Source organism: Meriones unguiculatus, chromosome 12, assembly GCF_030254825.1.
Source record: "Meriones unguiculatus strain TT.TT164.6M chromosome 12, Bangor_MerUng_6.1, whole genome shotgun sequence".
NCBI lineage: Eukaryota > Metazoa > Chordata > Mammalia > Rodentia > Muridae > Meriones > Meriones unguiculatus.
Window position 1 is genome coordinate 65,925,356 of NC_083360.1, and position 22,298 is coordinate 65,947,653.

Genomic DNA, 22,298 nt, shown 5'->3' on the forward strand with positions numbered 1-22,298 from the left:
GTAAGCTGTAAGGGTAACCTTTATTCACGTGTTTCAGGCATTGTCTTGGAGGACTACTGCTCTGTCTGCTAACCTAGCCTAGTCCTGGAAGCTTTTAGCCTCTGCACAATTACTCTAGCCCTAGAATGTTTTCAGCCTGTAAGACTTACTGCTGAATAAGCTCACCCTTTGTTGTTCTTACTGAGCTCTGGGCTGGCTGGTTCAATTCAGCTGTTCTGGCTCAAACTCCTTTCCCAGCTAACTTATTCAATCTGGCTTTTCTCTTAGTCTCTCCTTGGCCTCAAACTAATTCCAGAAATCTGCTCTAATTTCCTTGCTCCTTCTCCTTCTCTGGCTCATTCAGTCTTCACCTGAGTCCACTCTCTGCATCCTCTCTATTAGTGTCCCAGTAAAACTGCCTCCTCCTCCTCCTCTCTCTCTCTCTCATTGCCCCTTATGCAGCTTCCCTTTCCTCTCTCTTCTCGGGGAAAGTTGGGCATATCCTATTGTCAACTTTCTCTGATCTGTCACCTTTTCTGCCACTCAATTAGCATCACTTTTAAATATGAATGCTTCCTTCTACAAACTAACCTTACCTTCACTGTTTGGGATCAAAGTCATGCAACACCATCACTGTAAGCTTTTCTTTACCTGATACTTCTACTATACCAAACTGGCCTTGAACTCATATCTGCTTGCCCCTATTTCCTGGATTAAAGGCATGTTTGTATTCTAGCCAGATCACACAGACCTAGAAGGTCTTTGGATATGCTCTCTTGCCAAAACAGCCAAGTTCTAAATTAACATTCCTCTACTGTAAGCAAATTTAAATATATTTAAATAAAATATATATATTACATATTTACATAGTGTATATGTGTGTGTATAACTTTGAACACAGGTACCCAGCATGGGTGGACAACACTTCCCCCATAAGATGTAGGTTATTAGACAAAAACTCAGTTCAGACACGGCATCAGGGCCAGGAAGGCCCCAGAGGCTCCCAAAACGACACAGATTATCACTCTCGGTTACTGGCCATAAGTAGATATTAAGATCCTAATGCTTAAAACAGAATTATTTTGGTTGCAGGACATAAAGACATAAAACTTTAAAAAAAAATTTAAAAAGGACAGCAAGCTGGAACTGATCTAAACACATCCTCCTTGCTGGCTAGTTTTCATAGTGCCACAGGGTACTAAGCAGGCTGCAGGGAAAGTCATCAGTAGCATTACACAGTGGGAAACTCTGAATGCTACAGTACCAACTTGCCATGCCCACTGGTACAATAACAGCACAAAGGTTATGGGGTTAAACAACCGCTCTTGGATTGGATTGGAACCGCCTGTTCCAAAGGCGAGAATTCATGCCCGGTACTGAAAAGTTGAAGAACCTACTGCAGTTATCTTGCTAAATGGACATGTCAAACTCCCTCTAAGTATTCATGTTTATACACACAGAGGAGTGCTGCCTTCAGCCTCAACCAGAGAGGATTTTCTCTGTAGTGGGCAGCAGTTAATGCAGACTCATAATTGGTCAAAATGCTGAGGGTGACTAATGAATGGCCAGCCCTAAATAAGACACCTACTTCAACACACCTGTGCACGCACGTGTAGCACACAGCCTGAGAAAGGCTTTACAGTATGCAGTGTCTTAATTTAGGAATTTGAAGTGCCCTGGCAATCTTACTGATTCATCCTGAGTGTACTGGATGACACTGATGATTTCTCCTTGAAGAAAACCCTGGAAGTCAGACTCTTTACTTTTTAACCTCCTAAGGTCTGATTTCCTCACTTGAAAAGAGTTCGGCTTACTGTGAGGACGGGGTTAATGCATACTGTTTCATATTACCCTTTCCTCAAGTTTTGGATTCTAATTACAAATTCTCAAGTCTGAGATTATGAGAAAACAGGATATGAAAAAGGAACTTTTCTGGAAATAGAAAAAGGACTAACTTGGAGTACCTGGTAAGGTACTGCCTAGACCTGGGCAATTACTTAGCTTCTCGAAACCTCTTTATGCTGGTTCATCATCCCTTTGTGGGCAGACAGCTAAGGCCTTGCCTCCACCTGCCTGCTTCTCAGGCCTGAAGCACAACTCTCCGTGAGGGGACTATGGCAGTGGGCGTGTGGGGACTTTTGGCCACGCAAGGGCTGCATTATCCCCCCCATTCTCGCGCGAACCCTCCCGCAAAACCCCAGAGCAACCCAAACAAAACAAAACACCGGTGCGGGCTCCCTCTCCCGTTTAACTCTCCACGCCTGAATGCTAGGTTGCAACTTAAGAAGCAGTGTCTCAGAATTCCGCAGGTCACCACAGCGCAGCCTACGTTCTCGCGATGCCACCACCGGAATTGGGTGGCGGCAAGAGCTCGGAGTTCTCGCGAGACACCGGCGGGAAGTGGGTGGCGGCCGGGCCGAAGCTGATCGCATCATTATCGGCAATCGCCGACTCAGAGTGGCTGCAGCCATTGCCTCCGGCTCTGTGGACTCGCCTCGCCGCGGTCTCTCCTGCCCGGAGCTCCCGTCCTCAGCCTCCCGCTGCCCGGCGGTGCCTGGCGCCCAGCCCTCCTGAGCCGCCGCCCCCATCCTCGGTCGGTCCCCCGTTAGGCCGAGCCTCAGGCCCAGTCCGTGGCGACGCCGGCAGGTGATGCCAAATACAGCCATGAAGAAAAAGGTGCTGCTGATGGGAAAGAGCGGGTCGGGGAAGACCAGCATGAGGTCGATCATCTTTGCAAATTATATTGCGCGCGACACCAGGCGCCTGGGTGCCACCATCGATGTGGAGCACTCCCACGTCCGATTCCTGGGGAACCTGGTGCTGAACCTGTGGGACTGTGGCGGCCAGGACACCTTTATGGAGAATTACTTCACCAGCCAGCGGGACAACATCTTCCGTAACGTGGAGGTTCTGATATACGTGTTTGACGTAGAGAGCCGCGAACTGGAAAAGGACATGCATTATTACCAGTCGTGTCTGGAAGCCATCCTCCAGAATTCACCTGATGCCAAAATCTTCTGCCTGGTGCACAAAATGGATCTGGTTCAGGAAGATCAACGTGACCTGATTTTTAAAGAGCGAGAGGAAGACCTGAGGCGTTTGTCTCGCCCCCTGGAGTGCGCTTGTTTTCGAACCTCCATCTGGGATGAGACGCTCTACAAAGCCTGGTCCAGCATCGTCTATCAGCTGATCCCCAACGTTCAGCAGCTGGAGATGAACCTAAGGAATTTTGCCCAGATTATTGAGGCTGATGAAGTTCTGCTGTTCGAGAGAGCTACGTTCTTGGTGATTTCCCACTACCAGTGCAAAGAGCAGCGAGATGTGCACCGCTTTGAGAAGATCAGCAACATCATCAAGCAGTTCAAGCTAAGCTGCAGCAAATTGGCTGCTTCTTTCCAGAGCATGGAAGTGAGGAATTCTAACTTCGCTGCCTTCATCGACATCTTCACGTCAAACACGTATGTGATGGTGGTCATGTCAGATCCATCCATCCCTTCTGCAGCTACTCTAATCAACATTCGTAATGCCCGGAAACACTTTGAGAAGCTAGAGAGAGTAGATGGCCCCAAGCACAGCCTCCTCATGCGTTGAATAATGCCAAATGCTCTTTAGTAAAATGCTGAATTACTTTTTTTTTTTTTGCATCCTTTGCTTTTGATATTCAAGTCATGTGCTTAAAAGTGAGCTTTGAAACGTGTGCTTACTATCCCACCTCTTCCCTAGTCTTAGCATTGGACGCTATTTGCTCAGCTATCCAGTTAGAGAGCTTCAAAACGGCCTTTATGAAAAGTTGGTGTGGTGTAACACTAAAGTAGGTGGTTTGTGTATGTCTCGGTTACCTGATTATAATAGATAATATTAAAGCAGATATCTTCTGTATTATCAGATCACAAAGGTGGAATGTTACTATTTTATCAGCAAGGTATTAAAATGTATTTCTAAATCCTCCTTGGTTTCAATCATGAATAAACATTTATTACTGGCAGTTTAAAATGTTGTTTGAAATAATTTGAAGGTACTAGTAGTAAAAAAAAAAAAAAATGTTTTTCCACAAGTATTGTTTAACTGGCAAACTTCCCATCTTGCTAGTTTGGCCTCCATCACTCCGGCAGTGCTTGGTAGCGATGGCAGCAGTGGTTAAGACTCAAGGGGCTGGAGCGGTGACTCAGTGGTTAAGAGCACTGTCTGCTTTTCCAGAATATCTGGGTTCAGGTCCCAGCATCCACTTGGCAGTTAACAGCCATCTGTAACTCCAGTTCTAGGGGATCCAACACCCTCTATGGCCTCCGCAATCAATCACCAGGCAAAATATCCACACACATAAAAATATTTAAAATTGAATTCAAGTCTGGATATTTATATAGTTGTAGCTCAACTGGCAGATGGCTTGCCTAGCAGTGCACAACATCCTGGGTTCAGACACCAGCAGCACATAAAAACTGGGATTTATAGCTCAGTAATAGAGTGCCTGTCTAGCACAGCTGAATCTGTGGGTTCAAATTCCAGTTCTAATCCTTTTGAAGTGGGACAAGACATTTGATTTCACTATGCTTGTTCTCTTGTTTGTGGATACAGTAAGACTACCACTATATAAGATTGCCAAAAAGATTAAAACAAAGCATCCAGAATGCACCTGGTTAGCTTTGACCACTACCCACTGAGCCCTTTAAATGCCAGGTATTAAGTACTTGACATGCTCGTATTTTTCTTCACAGCCTGAGGGCTGGTTACTTCTGTCTCGGATACATAAGGAAACTGGCATGACTTAAGGTGAGACATTGAGGGCATTCTGACCAGACCTTTTGTGCCTCCTAACCATCGCCCCTCTACCTTCATTAACATAAGTTATTTTAAAGAACAAAAAATTAAAACCTTTCTAGGCAGCTCATTGTCTGTAAGATGATTACCATAAATGTAAGGATAGCCTGGGCTATAGTAAGGTTTTGCTTCAAAAGGAAAAAAAAAATTCCTACCATTTTAGGTATAGATTATTTCTTCATATAATTCCAAATCTATAAACCAAGGCTGCAGAATTGGTATTTTGCCATTTGTATTTACCTGAAAATTGCATGAAAATGACTAGATTTGTAGATTACTTATTTTGTGAGAAAGGATTCTGAGGTTCCTAATATGGTAAAAATACAAACATAAACTGCCCCATTCCAGTTCTAGTAATGGCTTATAGGCTATTAAGTAGTCTATTTTAGAGCAGAGACTTCTGATCAACTCAAATCAAGCGGTACATAATTTAAACTTTTATTAAACACTTGACAGTAGGTGTGATGACAGGTTCCCTACCCATGAAAAGCAAGAAGCTACTAAATGTATGGTATAAACTGGACATGACATCACAACCTGAAAATGCCAGAGCTTGGAGGCAGGGACAAAGACCAGTCACTCACTTAGGCCAGCCTGGTCTTCGAAAGGAATTCCAGGCCAGCCAAAGCTACATACATAGCAAAACCCTGCCTCAAATGTAAATCTAGATTCTAGTGATTAAAATACCAGTAACAAAATACTCTTACCTATATCACTAAGACTTTTGTAAAATCAAGTCTACCAAGTTGTACTTTTGTATGTGATAATTCAGTGGTGGGGTTGAGGCATAATTCTTTTTAAATACAGGGAATTCCAGACAGGTGGTAAAACACTGAATATTCTAGACAGTAATGTGTAAAAACACTTACGGATAGACATTTCCTACTTAAAGAGCATGAACTTGCCAGCTCTCAGGGCATAAAATGATGATCTTTAGAGCAACCAGGCATCTGAACTTTATACTGTCTTCACACATTAAATGCCTTGAAACATGTTTACACTTTAGATAATTGATGTCATACCTTATGGCTAAGAAAAATAAGGTTTCAAAATGCTTGTTAGGTATATTTTGTCCAGCTTACTCCCTGGCCCCCAAAAGCTCTTTTAACTTCAACTATTCTTTGTCCTACTTGGTAACATTTTCATGCTTAGCAACATTAAGGGCTGGGGCCGAGAGTACATACTGAGCACTCACAAGCCCACAGTAATTAGGACATACCTGCTCTAAAGTTTTATTTAATGCAGAAGTCTGTTTGCACAGCTTTTTATCTTTGTGAACAAAACAAGGTGCACTCTATATAACCAAGGGAAAAAACTACTTATTTACCACTTCTTTTATTCTGTCCTGGAGGCACACAAAATTCCAGTACTTAACAATGAAGTGTGACCCCTGGTGTGTGTGTATTTGCATAGGTAAGAAGATAAGTATCTAAATATGTATACAGCTGCTGTGATCAGAGATCACTTTTTCAATTGGGGGGAGAGGTCGAATACTAAGTAAAAGCTAGGCAAACATCTATAGTTCCAGCACTTGGGGAGGCCGAAGCAGAAAAAATGCTGTCAACTGAAGCTTACCTGAACAAACACAGCAAGATCCCCTCCCCCTCTCTCACACCTATCAAACCAGTTAAACAATATACTTTAGAAAAGACATAAGACCATGGATCTAGGGAATGCAGATTAAGACTTCAGTGTGGAAAATGAGATTTGCTCTGAGCTGTTTTTGTTTTGATTAAGTCCTGTTCTGGGCTTTAAAGGAACTATAACTAGCTGGAGAGTGCCTCAGTGGTCAAGAGTACTGACTCCTCATCTTGTGACCCAGGTTCAAGTTCCACCATCTACATGGAAGCCAATACCAGTCTGTAACTCCAGTCCAAGGGATCTGACACCCTCTTCAGGTATCCATGGGCACCAGGCACTGAGAAGGTCCACAGACACGCAGGCAAACATTCTCACATGTGAAAATAAAAATTTAAAAACTAACTGGTATAACAAGGTTACTTACTAAATTTCTCATGTCAGAATAATGAATGAACCGAGATGAGCTAGATGGGCAGGGCAAGGCCCGATTCCAGTGGGAGAGGGAAATCAGAGTCCAATTCTACAATTACAATGAACCATCATTTAAGGCTTTTAAGGAAGGACCTGAAATGATCAGAGTAGTTCCTAGTCATCAAAGGTAGATACTGGATAGGAAGGCACTGAAAGTACTAAGTTATAAGTACTTTTGGAGAATAACAAATTTGATATTATGTTCATGGTGCTGAACCAGGAAATAATCATGTCAGGAACATTCAGATGACCTAAATTTTAGGGACTCATAAATCCAACCTATCCAGATACTTGATATTTTGACTCTCATAATGAAGGGCTCTGACAGGAATATAGTTTCTATAGCACATTGCTTCTAGAAGGTTCTGTAGGCACTGTGGAACTTTGTCTAGCAGCAAGTAACAAAAATCTTACTTTCCCCAAAATAACACCCACCACATACCACCCATAGACAACAGTAAAACAGATTTGTGAAGTTTTCATTTACATGCTTGTTAAATATAAACAAATTAAATCCTCACTCTAGACTAAGTAATACAGTGTGGTCATCTACCTTTCCCCCCACTCCCCTTTTTTTCAATTCACTGCACCTTGCCTTCACGTATCACATGAATTTTATTCCTTCAGAATCATTCTGCAGGATCAATACACTTGGAATTCATTAAACCTGCTTACAGTTTTAGAAACTTTAGAATGTGTTGTTTTGAATATATATCCAAAGGCACTATACTCTGCTCATTTGTGTTAGTACCAGAATATTACATAAAGATCCAATAAGATGATTTCTCTAAAGTGAAAGATGAGGCTATTATATTACAAGCTCACCCTTATGTTAACAAAACTATAATATTTGCCATTTACTTAAGTTACAAGATTATTCTAAGAATTCCCAAAACTTGACATTTGCTGTTCATAAAAGTTCACATTTCAACCTCATATTTACCAAAACAGACCTAAACACCTAAACATTGAGGCCAAAGTACATTCAGAACTTCTTTGACCTTGGAAACAGTTTAAGACTTCCAATGTGTGTGTACAAATCAGCTGCAGTGGCGCGGCAAGGCTTCAGTGTAAGTGCATCATAGCTAAATTAACTGGAAAATGCTTCATCTTCTCAAATCAGAGAATCTCTTGTTTCAAGGCTCTTACTTGAGATTTCTTCTTCTGAAAAATTGATTTTTAAAAGAGGACAATAAGTATTACAAAGAAAAGTAGGAACAATTTCAAGTAGTAGCAAATTTCTTGATTTAGAAGTCCCTCTTTATACAAGACTCACTAATAAATAAAATTACCATTTCTACTGAAATGCCTTTCCTCTAAAAATCAATGCATTCTAGGAATACTTTTCAAAAAAAAGTGTTTAATTATCACAAGAAAACCAAAGTGATTGAAAGGAATCTATAGAACAAGACCTAAATCCATCCTAAGAAACCAAGAATTTTAATTCTTTATTATACAGTTTTCAAACGTGATTAATAAAATGTGGAACACTTGGCTTCAATCACTTATACTGTTATAGGCTGAACTGTACCCACCAACACACAGTGTTGGAATTCTAACCCCAGTATCTCAAAATGTAACTATATTTGGAAGAACAGACTTAGTCTGTCTCTCTCCATAGATGTACATTCTGAAAGTACCTACAAAGTGAGGGGTCCTCTACCCTACATGAGGTATAAAGATTATATTTGTCAGATTACCCACCATGATCATGCAACATTCACTTTATACTATATTTATGAAAAGTTAAGTGAATAGAAATAGAAATAGCCTGGACTACATGGTAGTCTGAAGCCAGCCTGGACTATATAGTGAATTTGTGGCTAGCCCGTGGTAGGTACCACAATGCTACTCTATCTTAGCGGGGAAAAAAAGTTAAGAGAATGGTTCAAAAAGGATCCAAGCTCAGGCTTGGTTAACTCTTACCTTTTAAATTAGGCAGAAATTCCCCAGGACTACATGGTAACATGGTCCTCAATTTTTGCTCCATCAAAGAAACTTTAGTTAGTGGTGATACAGACTGTGTTTTTTCATCAAGGGACATGTGGGAAGATGGCTCTGTGTAGTCAATAAACAAATTCTCGGTGTCCAAAATAGATTGTGTATTATCTGCTGGCATGTCTTTGGCTACAGGGCTCAATTCTACTTTGTATTGTCCAGGTGTCTTGGGATTAGACTGGTGAAATTCTTTTCTTATTTTGTTAAGAGATTTCTTTAGAACCTCATAACTCCTGAAAATAGCCTGTAAATTGGAATCTAATTCTGGGGTTGCTTGTCTTTTTCCCACATCATCTGGAAAGGCATCACTGTGCACATAACTATTTCGTTCCAGTTGAGGAGTGGTCTCTGAACTAGCAGAGCTATTAAGACTTAGGTGACCAACTTCTTCTGGAAGAGTTTCATGTAATATGCCAATGCCACTCAACCTCTGAAAGGAGTCCCACAGCAGAGTTTTACGTGTGGAAGGTTCACTGCAAGAAGCTTGTGAGTGTTCCAATATTCGAACGGAGTCTTTTTCACTTGTACACATCTCATCTAGTCCTCTGCCCACAGCAAGGGAGAATGGTTCCTTTTGTCTGGTTTCTGAAAGGCTGGGGGTTGTACATTCTAAATCTTCCTTACAAATCATTTTCTTATTCATCAAGTCTGACTCATCAAGCTGTGTTGGGGATTCACTGATCTGACTTGTCCCCAAATATCTCTGAGGTACAACTTTGAGCTGATCAGAAACAGCTTTCTCCTCGGGCAAATAAGAGCAATCAGATTCTGGGGAAAAAATAGCCAGGTTAAATGTCCTTTGACTCTTCAATATAGATGAAGACTCTGACGGCACTTCTGTAGCTTGGGCATCCACTAGAATCTCATCTGAACTTCTGTTATCTTCACTTTCAACAGCTTTTCTCCAAGAGCTCCTGATTTCAGTTACTAATTAAGGTGAGGGAAAAGAAACCACTATTTACATATTCCCAAACACAGACGTGCAATTAAATACTTTATTCTAGTGCTAAAAATAAAGCTACTGCCTCAGTCCGAGTTCCATACATATGGCAACAGCATGACAACCTGAACATCAGAAAACTTATTCCAGTCAGGACACATAACAACTACTGTTTCTGATATACAAGCATGCCTACATGTATACACATGTCCCCGCTGCTGATATATGTGATTGCATGCATGCAAAACATAACCTCTTGTCTATCCCAGAAATGGACAGATTTTTTTTTTTATATATAAAAGATTAGATACTAATATTTTAGGCTCTGCCAACCATTTGCATTCCCACAACTCCTCAAATCTGACACTGCAGCATAGAAATGGCTATAAACAATGTGTCAACAAATGAGCAAGGCTCTTAAATATACTGGGGTTTTGTTTTGTTTTGTTGTTTTGTTGTTTTTTTTTTTTTTTTTTTAAAGAAAAACACACTGCAGGATCCTATTTAATTCACAGGTTTTCATCTGAAGAACACCAACCTATGCTGGTGGAACACATAGGTGTTCCCAGCTATGAATTAAATCAGCAGCAAAGAAGAAACTGTATTCAATCATTCAAGACAAGTGACCTGCATTGGTTAAAGAAGGAAGTAAGTATCAGAGGTTTGCCTACAGCAATTGCAGGCACTTCGGGGAAGCTTTCGATGCTATGATTGCTTTTGCCATGGGGCAAAGATACATGCTCTGTGGTGGCTGCTTCTGACTACTGACTGGCAAGCAGAATTCCCTAAACACAGAAGTCTGACCTGCCGCTGAGGACATCTACTTCCTTATTTCTTTGTTTGCTTGTTTAGCGTGCATGTGCAGGAGTGCGTGCGTGGGAGAGCACCCACATGCTATGGTGCATGCATGGAGGTCAGGGGACAACTTCCACGAGTCTATTCTCTCCTTTTACCACTTGGAAGATGGCTCAACTGGCCCCAGAAGTTTTTTTCAAGTGGCCAAATAAAATATTTTGCAGAAAAATAGCCAAGTAACACAACCAAAACAAGATTATGAGGACTGATTATGCTTCTATATAGGTACATTGAAGTCACAAAACATTACTGATTAAGAGTGTTACATAAATGTAAGTGATCATGCTGAAAACTTCAACATAACTGTTATATCAGAAAAAAGAGCCATTGCCAACTAAACAAGAAATAGAGTTTTAAATTGTTTCCAAAGAACTGTCATATCATGAGTCTATGGTAGGAAATCAGACAGAAAACATTAACTTACTCAAGTTTTCTGGAGTTCGGGGTATTTGTTTCCTGGTTAAGAAAGGGTTAGAAATCAGAGTGTCCAATAGTTCCTCCAATTTTATTTCTTTTCCTTCAGAGACCTGTGGTGAATTGGATAGAACTACTCTGGCAACCTGCAACAGGAAACAAACAAAAAAAGAAATGAAAGAAAAATGATGGGGCCAGACAGAAATACCACAAGAACTCCAGTAGGAACCATAGCAGTCAGCAGCCCATTACTAGCTAATCGCAACAAAGAAGCTCCCTGACATTCTACAGGTAGTCCAGGTGTCACCCTGCTATAAGTGGAGCACAAGACTATTTTTTGTTGTACTCATTTTTTTTTTCCAAGACTGAGTTTCTCTGTGTAACCCTGGCTGTCCTGGGACTCACTGTGTAGGCCAGGCTGGTCTCAAACTTTCAGAGATCTAACTGCCTCTACCTCCCAAGTACTGGGATTAAAGATATGTTCCAGGCTATACTCAGGAAGACTTAAGTCCACTCTAACTACAGTGACCTGGGTTCTGACAACTCTGGATTCATCAAAATAACAATTTTAAGCAAGCACACTCTTCATACAGTCCATTTGCACAGTAAGACTTTTATGTTTGTTGTTGTTTCTTTGTTTTTGCTTTGAGACAGTATCAGTCTGGCCAAAACTCAGAGATTACCCCTACTTCTGCATCAAAAGCATCCACCAGCTGCTCTTAGCACCTCCATTACCAAGTAGAACATGATGCAGACTTTTTTGTCAGAAATATTCTTATCAGATTTAAATTAGCGAAGAAATAAGGAACTGAAAATGTATAACAAGAAACTTGTACTCTCTATTAACCCACTGGAAAGCAAACAGCATGCAAACTAAAATTCCTTAAACCAAACCCCAAAACTATACAAATTAGCCACTAAAGCAGAGTGCCGCTTTCCCCTCTAATTAATTTTGCAGGTGTAGGAGTGCCCTCACCGCATGTATGTATGCACACCATGCATGTGCCTGGTGCCCACAGAGCCGGAACAGGCACTGGATCCCATGTGACTGCAAGTTGTGAGCAGCCGTGTAAGTGCTGGGAATCAAACGCTGGTCTTCTGTAAGAACAGAAAGCGTTCTTAACTGCTAAGCCATCTCTCTAGCCCCAGATGGCTTCTTGAAATAAAAATATTAAAATCCCCTGCCACAAACACCATTAAAAACTAAGTTCACTTCACTGACCACAGTGATGTGTGCCTGTAATTCCAGTACTGTTGAAACAAAGACAGGAAAACCATCAGTTCAAGGATCTCTGCCTCAAACCACTAGACAGACAGACAGACAGACAGACAGACAGATAGATATTCATTTTACTTTCAGTTTCATGAGATTTTAGGATTCTCTTCTTCTCTTCCACCCTATTCCCTTGTTAATCTAAATTCTTTTTTATTATGTCTTGGGTTTTTCTTTTTTCATTTTTTATATTTATTTCTCTTTTAAGTGTATGAATGTTCTGCCTGCATGTATGCAGCATATGCATGTTGGGCCCTCTCAAACTGCAGTTACGGATGGCCGTAAGCCGAACTGTGGGTGCTAGAAATTGAACCTAGGTCCACTAGAAGAGCAACAAGTGCTCTTAACTACTAAGCCATCTCTCAGGCCCATATTTTTTTATTTTGTTTGGTTTTCTGAGACAGGGTCTCACATAGCCTAGCATTACCTAGAATTCACTACTTAGCAGAGAATGACTCTGAATTCCTGATCCTCCTGCGCCCACCTCCCAAATGCAATCTAAATTCTATGAACTGAAAATGTGTGCTTTGCTTTCCATAATTAGGGAATTCCAATTTTAAAAGGACTGATTATTTTTTTAGTGTACAGTCAATAAAGAAAATTGACAGAATATTAGAGACTTAGAAGCATTTGGAAACCATAAAATTAGTCTCATTACAAACAGGACAATAACTGGCATTCATCACATTCTCTGATACTGTACAATGCTAATTTAGTAGGGCTGGAACTGATAAGAGATGCTAAAGCCCAAATTAATCTAAAACCTATTTTTAAGTCACTCAGAAATAAACTGTAATATGTTGTGATTGCTTAACCAAACATTAATTAAAATAATGCTAGAGTATAAAATAATCAAGATAACAACAATAAAAGGCCTGAATATTTAATTTGCATAAGCTTTATTTAATTTGTGTAACTGATCAAGTTACTTGACCAAAAAAAGAAAAAGCAGCGCTACCTGAGGAAATCAGTAGTTTAGAGGCTGGCAAGACAGCTTACCAGGTAAAGGCACGTGCTGCACTGCAACAACCTGAATTTGATTCCAGAGACCAATGGGAAAGAGAACCAGCCAAAGTTGTCCTCTACTTGGACACAGAGGCACACACACGCACAAACACACACAAATAAAGGTATTTAATAAAATAACTTTTCATCTACAAAAACAAAAATTAAGGGAGCCAAAGAGAAGGCTCAGCAGTTAAGAGCAGTTGCTCCTGCTGAGGACCCAGGTTTGTGTCTCAGGACCCACATGATGGCTCATAACCATCAGTAGCTCTACTTCCAAAGAATCTAACATTCTCTTCTGACTTCTTCGGCACTGCACACATGTGATGCATATACAGAGATGCAGGTAAAACATTCACACAGCCAGGTGCAGTGGAACAGGCCTGTAATCCCAGCACTCTGGGAGGCAGAGGCAGGCGGTTCTCTGTGAGTTCAAGGCCAGCCTGGTCTATAAATTAAGTCCAGGACAGCCAATGCTACACAGAGAAACCCTGTCTCAAAAAACAAAACAAAACAAAAACCCCACACATATATAAATCAAAAAAAATTTAAATATTAAAAAAAATTTTTTTTTTAAATCAAGGGTTAGAGAGAAGGTTCAGAAGTTAGGAGCATCTGTTGCTCTTGCAAAGAACCTGGTTCAGCTCCCTGCACCCACATAGTTGTTCACAACTATCTAATTCCAGTTCCAGTGGATCCAACACACACGGTGCACATACATACACACATACATACAAACAATACATACATATGTATGTACATATTACCATACTGTAGGCAAACATACAAATATTAAAACTATAAAGAATTTATAGAAAAAAATCAATGAATAGATATCAATGACTTTAATCACCTTTGAAATATTTAGATAACAAAGTCAACATAACTTTCACTCAATGGTATCACAAAATCTTGGTTTTTATTGTTCAGTTGTGAGTCTAACTTTCAATGGCTGAGCTATTTTTCCAGTCCTAGTTTTTATAGTAAAGAAAAAAGCTAAGAAACATGAAGAAAGTACTCAAATGACTATAATTATTAAATGCATTTACATAACAATTTATGCAATGTTTAATCTATCACTACCAGATATGTATTATATGTTGAATATTTATAGAATGGGAAGTAACTATAAATAATGTATCAATCCTAACTGAATAGATCTCTAAGAAAGCCATTTTTACTTTTTAAAAAAGGCTGATTTTACTTTAGCCTACATTTTACATATACTTTTATTTCTATTATGTGTATGTGCATGTATAGACATGCAGTGGCTGAAGAGGCCAGAAGAAAACATCAAATCTCAGGATCTTCAGTTATAAGCAGTTGTGAGGTACTACATGAGTGTTGGGAAAAGAACCCAGGTCCTCTGCAAAAGCAGTACATGCTCTTAACCACTAATAATCTCTTAAGCCATAGGCTTAATTTTTACTGTTACTTTTCTTACCTCAAATTTGTCAACAATTAACTGTACTCCATTTCTGATCCCAACACCACTTAGAAAATCACAAATATGTAAGTGTATTTATTAATAATCTTTTCCTGACCTCTTCTACCAGATGATCTTGCTCTTTCTGGAATGGATCACTCTTTTTCACTGGCAGCGATGCACTCAACACACTATTCTGTGCATTCTTTGCAGTATCTGATAAAGGAGGGTCTTCCACTTCCAAGTGTGGTATTTTCTTGTAAGTCATCATATTTTTCTCTTTGGGAGTTGGATCCTGAAAAGAGACATACATTATAACTTAATGATCAGTTTTGAAGCTTTCTTCATTGCAGATTCATAGGTTAAAAGTGGGAGGACTATTTTCCTTTCTGGAGACAGAGTCTTTTTAAATAGCCAAGCTGGACTTGTCTGTCATATAACCCAAGCTAGCCTCAACTGGAGACACTTACGCTGTAGCCTCTCAAGCACCAGGACCACAGTAGTAGATCACCATACTGGCATCTTGCGAAAATATGTGTTCACTGACAGAGCCAATAATCCCACATTTTCATTTAGCAAGATAAAAGAAATGGCCAAAAAAAAAAATGAGAGAAAAAAAACCTGATATAATTAACCTATTTACCAAAAACATTTTATTATAAACCACTAGTCACAATTAACTGAAACTTTTTAAAGCCAGTTACTATACACCTACATAAACCCAGTACTTCAGAGGTTGAAGCAAGAGAACTGCCATTTCAAGATTGGCTTGGGTTACTCAGTGAGTTCAAGAGAAGCCTGGGTCAACTAGCAAAGCTATGTCTCATAATAAATCAACAACAAAAATGAAAACTGTTTTAGACGATACCTTCTCAAGTAGTATGATACTGTTTGTATTTGATGATGAAGCACATTGTAAAGGGAAAGCAGCAGGGCTGAAAGGAAAAAGACAGCAAATCCAGGTTATGCATAGGAAGACACACACTAACTTGATGTATCTGAGCACTTAAGAAATTGTCTGCCCCGTATCTGTCCATGACGATTTCACTCAGTTCGCCCTGGTCATCGAAAGGCAATTTATTCTGGGGAGGTCCAGTGACAATTAGAGCAGTACTTCTGCCCAAGTTGTGTATCACTCTCCCCATTAACTCAAACTTTCTCACTATGTATCTTTATGTCAATAGCATTTTTATAAGGTTAAATAACTTAAAAAACAAATTCAACTAACTATAACTACATTATTACAATGTCCTCAGCATGCTAATAATACAATTTCACAGTAGCAGAGACTTTAATATTCTTTTAGACTAAAGATAACATTGCCCCAAGAGCCAAAATTAATGGAAATTGGGAAAAAAAAAAACTACACACACAGACATATATACGTATTAGCCAGGCATGGTAGCATATACCTATAATACCAGCATTTCAGAAGTTGAAGCAAGAAGATCTCAAGTTCTAAAACAGACTGGTCTACAAAGTGAGACTGTCTCAAACAGGAACAGGGCTATCGAGGCAGCTCAGTGCCAAATACTCACCATGTAAACCTAAGAACTTGAGCTGGATTCCCAGACCCCACAATAGAGGAGAAGCAACTCTCAAAAGTTGTTCTCTGACTTTTGCACACACACAAATATACTTGTGTCCCCCCACCAACACACAGGTAATAATTTTTTTTTTCCTTTTAGAAGATTGATTTGGGTTTTGGTTTGTTTTTTTGGTTGTTGTTTTTTGTTTGTTTTTTTTTTTGGGGGGGGGGCTTTTAATAGCACTTATAGGTTAAAAATCCCATAGCAAGACCAGGCATGGTGGCGCATGCTTTAATCCCAGCTCTTAAAAGGCAGAGGCAGGCAGCTCTCGCTGAGTTCAAGGTCAGCCTGGTTTACAAAGACTCCAGGAGAGCCAGGGCTCTGTTAAACAGAGAAACTCTGTCTGGAAAAAAACAAAAAAAGAAAAATCCCATTACAAGGATAAAATCAAGTATACATACTGTCCTACATGAAATTCTGAAAATTTTAGTACAAAGTACTAAATTTTAAAAATCATAATATAAATTTATTTTTAAATATGAAAAAAGCAAATAGCAGCCTACCCACCTTAATTCCCAATGCTAATGTGGTTGTATTAGATACTCTTTATATTGTTCCCTTTTTAGGCCATTAAACATATCCACTATGGTAATTAAAATATGTATGTTCATAGACGTGTAAGTTATTATGCAATATCCTGTCTGTTTTAATATTAAAAATAGTAATTTATAAGATATTAACCGTTTCAGAGATTAGATAATACTAAGGTTTCTTCTATTCCCATGTATTAGCATATAAAATAATTTTGCGGAGCATAATTTTTTAACTAACAAAAGACTTGGTATTTCTTGTCCAAAATCAGTTTCTCCTGTGAATCTTGCTCTATAGCAACTATGTTACATATAGAGTGAAACACTTTCATTCAGAGTTTTGGTTTACTCTACCTTGTGGTGGCCATCAATGCAACTTGATAGCCTAAGTTTGATACCTAGAACCTAAACAAAGGTAGGAGAGAACCAGCCACACAGGACTACACACACAGTCATCACATGTATACCATGGCCCATGTACACACAACACACACGCTTATACACATAAAAAATAAAATAAAAAAGTAGTTCAAGGTAAATTTATACCATCCAGCCTGCCTTACATGAGACCCTGTAGCAAAACAAAAAGTAACTCTCATCTTAATTTCAAAAGACCTTTTAAATTCTAAAATCAAATTTTTTTGACTGAAAAAAAGAGACCAGAGACTACTGCCAAAAGCAAGCACTTTGCTTACTTTTCAGAAACAGAATACAAGTAAACACTTTGCTAATTAATCTGGTGGGTTTTTCTCCTAGAGAGACAGTCTTGCATGTAGCCCATTGAGTTCCAGGCCAGTAAGAGCTATGTAAGAGGGCTTAGTTTTTGTTTTTTCATTGCTTGGTCTTTTTTTTTTTTTTGGAGGGAGGTGGTGCCTGGAGAAATAGCACAGTGGTCAAGAGCACTTGTTGCTCTTTCAGAGGACCCAAGTTCTCTAACCTTTATGTGTACATAATGGCATTTGCACACAACTCCCATATCATACCCATACACACAACAATAATAAAATACTATGGAAAGCAAACTAATTATTAGAGGTACAACGTCGTCCCCAGCAACTAGAGGCAAAGCCTTGAAGTTGTGTGGGCAGAAGGTTAAAAGTAGATCTGAAAGGAGTTGGAGGGTGAATAAGATCAAAATAGACTGCATTAAATTCTCAAAGAACTAATAAAATAAAGATGATATTTGAATATATAATAAGCTATCATGTATAGTTAATATATTCTAATTTAAAATATCCATAAATATTAAAAAAAAAAAAAGACCAGACTGAAGTTTAGAAAGGATGTAAAGTAAATAAAAAGGAGAACAGAGATAAAGAGTTGAGAAATGTTAGGTGTGGTACCACATGCCTTTTACCCAGCACCCAGGAAGTAAGAAGCAGGTAGAGCTCTGTGAAGTCAAGGTCAGCCTGGTCTACATAGTGAACTACAGGGCAAAGATTTAAAAAGCAAAAATGTCAACAACAAAAAAAAATTCAGTAAAACAGCATTACCACTATACATTTGGAAATTTTGCAAAACTGCTATAAAGCACTCACAAAGAACAGGAAAGGAATGACCTACTACTGCTGAATGTTGGTTTGAAGTACAATGCTATCTCCATCAGCTTACTCTAAGCAAAACCAGCAATAAGGCTTAGGGTGTTTTGGTTACCTGAAATGACAACTACCTGTCAAAGGGCTAATAATATACTCTAAAAAACTGTACTCTTCCCCTCTACCTCCAAGACAGGGTTTTTCCTCTATAGTCCTGGCTGTCCTGGAATTCACTCTGTAGACCAGGCTAGCCTCAAACTCAGAGATCTGCCTGCTTCTGCCTCCCGAGTGCTGGGATTAAAGGCAAGCACACTACCCAGCTTAAAATTGTACTCTTTTCATGGTTTTTAACTAAATATTATACTCAAGCCATATGATTTTCAAGTAATCTTTCCTTCAAATTTTTCATAAGTAATTTATTTTCATATCTGTCCCTCTTTTCCATGGGAAAGTTGTAGTAAAAGGAGCCTACTATGTAGCCAAACATCAAATAATGATATATGGTGGCACTGGAGCGATGGCCCCAAGCTTCAGGAGGTGTTACTCTTTCAGGGGACCCAAACTCAATCACTAGCATACTCAACTCCAGAAGATCTGACACCCTCTTCTGAACGCCACAGGCACCTGCACTCACATGCACACACCCATAAACATATAAAACAAATCCTTTAAAAATGTAATAGCTGGGAACTGGCAAGATGGCTCAGCAAGTAAAGCATTTGTTGCCAAGCCTGAAAATCTAAGTAAGCGCCCTGGAACCCACACTGTAACAGGAAGTACTGAACCAACTCACACAGGTTGTCACTCTAACCCCACACATGCACTCAGCCATCAACACAGAAATAATACGAGGCGGGAGTAATATAGGAAGACACCTGATTATGACGTTAGTCCTCCACATATGCAGGCATGCATACACAAGCACACGCCACAGTTGTAGAACATAAACCCAAGGATCTATTCAGTATGCCTGTTTCATTGTTATAGAGTGATTCTTACTTGCAGTAAAATATATACTACCCATGTGGATTACATTTATTTCAGAGTTTTGGACTTTATTTTTTATTTACTGGGGGTGGGGCACAGCACACATGTGGAAGTCGGGAGGCAGTTCTCTCTCTCCACTATATGGGTCTGAAGGATCAGGACTGAACTCAGGTCCTTAGGCTTGGTAGTAAACAAAGCTATCTCACTGATAAGAGCTAATATTGGGTAACAGAAAACAGGCAATAAAGAAAATAGAATGCCTGAAAGAAGTGGTAACAAAATAAGTTTAAGTCTTTCATGTTAAATTTGGCATTAGAGCAAATCAGGTATCTTCTAGTACTTTTTCTAAAGAATGTAACTTTTTATAAAATGTCAAAAGCTGGGCATGGTGGAACATGCCTTTATTCCCAGCACTTGGGAAGCAGAGGCAGGTGGATCTCTGTGAATTCAAGGACAGCCTGGTCTACAAAGAGTGTCCAGCCAAGGCTACTCAGAGAAATCCTATCTCAAAAAAAAAAAAAAAAAAAAAAATCAAAAACTTCATTATAAGGCAGGCTTAATGGCGCACATTTTGAATCTCAGCGCTCAAGGCCAGCTTGAATTGAAGAATATCCAGAGCTACACAAATGAAACCCTGTCTCAAAACACATGTGCTGTGGTTACTAGCACATACAATGTTACTATCACTCCAGTTCTAGGAGATATAGCACCCTCTTCTGGCCTCCACAGGCACCTGGCACTGCACTTACATACATCCAAGTAAAGCACTAATACACATAAACAAATAATTTTCTTTTAAAAATCTGTAATATAGATGAAAAGAGCAAGCAGTGCAGGTAAAGCAGGAAAAGGGTAGACGAACTGAAAGCTAAATTAGACTGAGCTATAGCAATAGAAAGTACTAGACTCAAATTTCCCCACCAAACCAGATGATCTCAATTGCCCCCCAAATCTAGACTCACTCTATAGTTAAAGAGTAATTTTTCCCCCTGAGACAGGGTTTCTTTGTGTAATCTTGGCAGTCCTGGAACTCACTTTGTAGAATAGGCTAGCCTTGAATTCACAAAGATCACCCAGTCTATGCTTCCCAAGTGCTGGGATTATAGGCATGCACCACCACTGCCCAGCTAAGAGTGATTTTAAAATAGTTCACATACATAGAAAATGGCAAAAGGGCTGAAAAGATGTCTCAGTGGTTAAGAGCAATGGATGCTCATCCAAAGGTCTTGAGTTTAACTCCCAGCAACTACATGGTGGCTCATAACCATCTATAATGGGATCTGATGTCCTCTTCTGTCTTGTAGGCATAATGCAAGCAAAGCACTCATATACATAAATATTTTTTTAAAGAGCAAAAATTTCCAAACTTACCTTATATAATTTCCAAACCTGCACTTTCTTCAAAACTCAGATAATACCCATAAAACCCAATATTCAGATATAGTAATATAGTAAATATTGAACATCTCCTGCAAATGTGGGTCTGCAGTAGAAAACAGCTTGGTTGAGAGGAAGAAATTATGCACTATTCTACAGTACAAAGTTCTAAACTGGCTCAAGATGAGACTAGAGTCAAGTTGGCATGAAAGTCAAATGTTTTACCTGTTGGCTAGATCACACACACTTCCTAGGGTCTCAGCTTCTTTTCTGCTACCATTTTCTTGGTTATGCTCTTTATGTGTATCTAAGGAAGTACAAAATTTATTATTTTAATTATGTTTGTGTAGTCTAATAGTCAAGGGCCTCTAGAAATAACAACACCTATTTTTTTCCACCTAAAACCAAGGTCTGTTCACAGGCTTTGCTAGCATTACACAAGTACTCTATCATTGAACTTCACACCCAATTGTTTCTAACAGCTTCTACACAGAAAACAGAAAAATTATAAACACAAGTAATGAGCCAAAAGAATGGCTCAGTGAGTAAAAGCAATTTGCCATTCAAACCTGATGACTTTAGCAGTGTATCAAAGCAGATGCTGAGACCCATAATCAAGCCTTCGGCAGAGTGTAGGGAATCATATGAAGGAAGGAGGAATTAGTATATCCTAGAGGGGACAGGGAGCCCCACAAGGTCCAAATATATCTGAGCATGGGGGTCTTCTATGAGACTGTTTATCCAACCAAGGACCATGCATGGATATAACCTACAACCCCTGCCCATTGTAACTCAGTATCCAAGTGGGTTCCCTAGTAAGGGGGACAGGAATTCTTTCTGACATGAACTCAAGAGGTTCTCCTCTCCCCTGAGGGAGGAGCAGCCTTGCTAGGCCACAGATAAGGACATTGCAACCATCCTGAAGATACCTGATAAGCTAGGGCCAGATGGAAGGAGAGGAGGACACCCCCTCTCAGTGGACTCGGAAGGGGGCAGGGAGGAGATGAAGGAGGGAGGGGAGGATTGGGAGGGAAAGAAGGAGAGGGCTACAGCTGGGATACAAGTGAATATATAAAATTATTTAAATATAAAAAAATATTAAAAAAAAAACAAAACCAAAACAAACCTGATGACTTGAGATCAACACAGCCATAATCTCAGAACCCCAACAGGAAATGGGAGACAGAGACAGAGAAACTGGAAGATTGCAGGTCAATTGGCCTTGCAAACTTGTAAAAAAGCAAGAGACCCTACCAGATACTCACACACCTACAGCTACCACACAGGACAAAGTTTCTTATAAACCTATATAGAGCCAGTGACATAGTTGGCGCGGCAGGTAAGGGTGCATGCCACCAATCCTGACAATCTGAATTAGCTCCCCTAATCCATATGGAGGAGAAAACTAACTCCCACATGCACTTTGTAGTGAGCATACACACATAAAATAATAACTGGGGAAAGAAAATCCACGAATTGTCAAGATAAAGTAATAAAGATTTAACAGATTATGTGGTAGC

General features: G+C 39.6%; 2 protein-coding genes and 1 non-coding gene across 5 annotated transcripts in view; 1 reads left to right on the plus strand and 2 right to left on the minus strand.

Annotated features, from left to right (window-relative positions):
- The first annotated feature begins 2,375 nt into the window (after nt 1–2,375).
- Nucleotides 2,376–3,972, plus strand: Rraga (Ras related GTP binding A). Its single transcript, XM_021649765.2, has one exon. It carries the CDS (start codon nt 2,629–2,631, stop codon nt 3,568–3,570), a length of 942 nt encoding a protein of 313 aa, XP_021505440.1. The 5' UTR covers nt 2,376–2,628; the 3' UTR covers nt 3,571–3,972.
- A 1,239-nt stretch (nt 3,973–5,211) lies between these two features.
- Haus6 (HAUS augmin like complex subunit 6) overlaps nt 5,212–22,298 on the minus strand; it is a 37,962-nt gene continuing 20,875 nt past the window's right edge. For all 3 annotated transcript variants that reach the window (XM_021649770.2, XM_021649774.2, XM_021649776.2), the window contains 6 exons: nt 21,004–21,085; nt 15,629–15,695; nt 14,879–15,055; nt 11,067–11,202; nt 8,776–9,774; nt 5,212–8,013 (listed from right to left, as the gene is read on the minus strand). In XM_021649770.2, coding sequence (XP_021505445.1) covers nt 7,964–8,013; nt 8,776–9,774; nt 11,067–11,202; nt 14,879–15,055; nt 15,629–15,695; nt 21,004–21,085 — 1,511 coding nt within the window. In that variant the 3' untranslated portion in view covers nt 5,212–7,963. The remainder of the gene's footprint in view (nt 8,014–8,775; nt 9,775–11,066; nt 11,203–14,878; nt 15,056–15,628; nt 15,696–21,003; nt 21,086–22,298) is intronic.
- On the minus strand, nt 15,773–15,903 carry LOC132646882 (small Cajal body-specific RNA 8). Its single transcript, XR_009585221.1, has one exon. It is a non-coding gene; the product is annotated as a small Cajal body-specific RNA 8 (non-coding RNA).

Coding starts and splice junctions, on each gene's coding strand:
- Rraga (XM_021649765.2), top strand. CDS start 2,629: ATGCCAAATACAGCCATGAAGAAAAAGGTGCTGCTGATGGGAAAGAGC.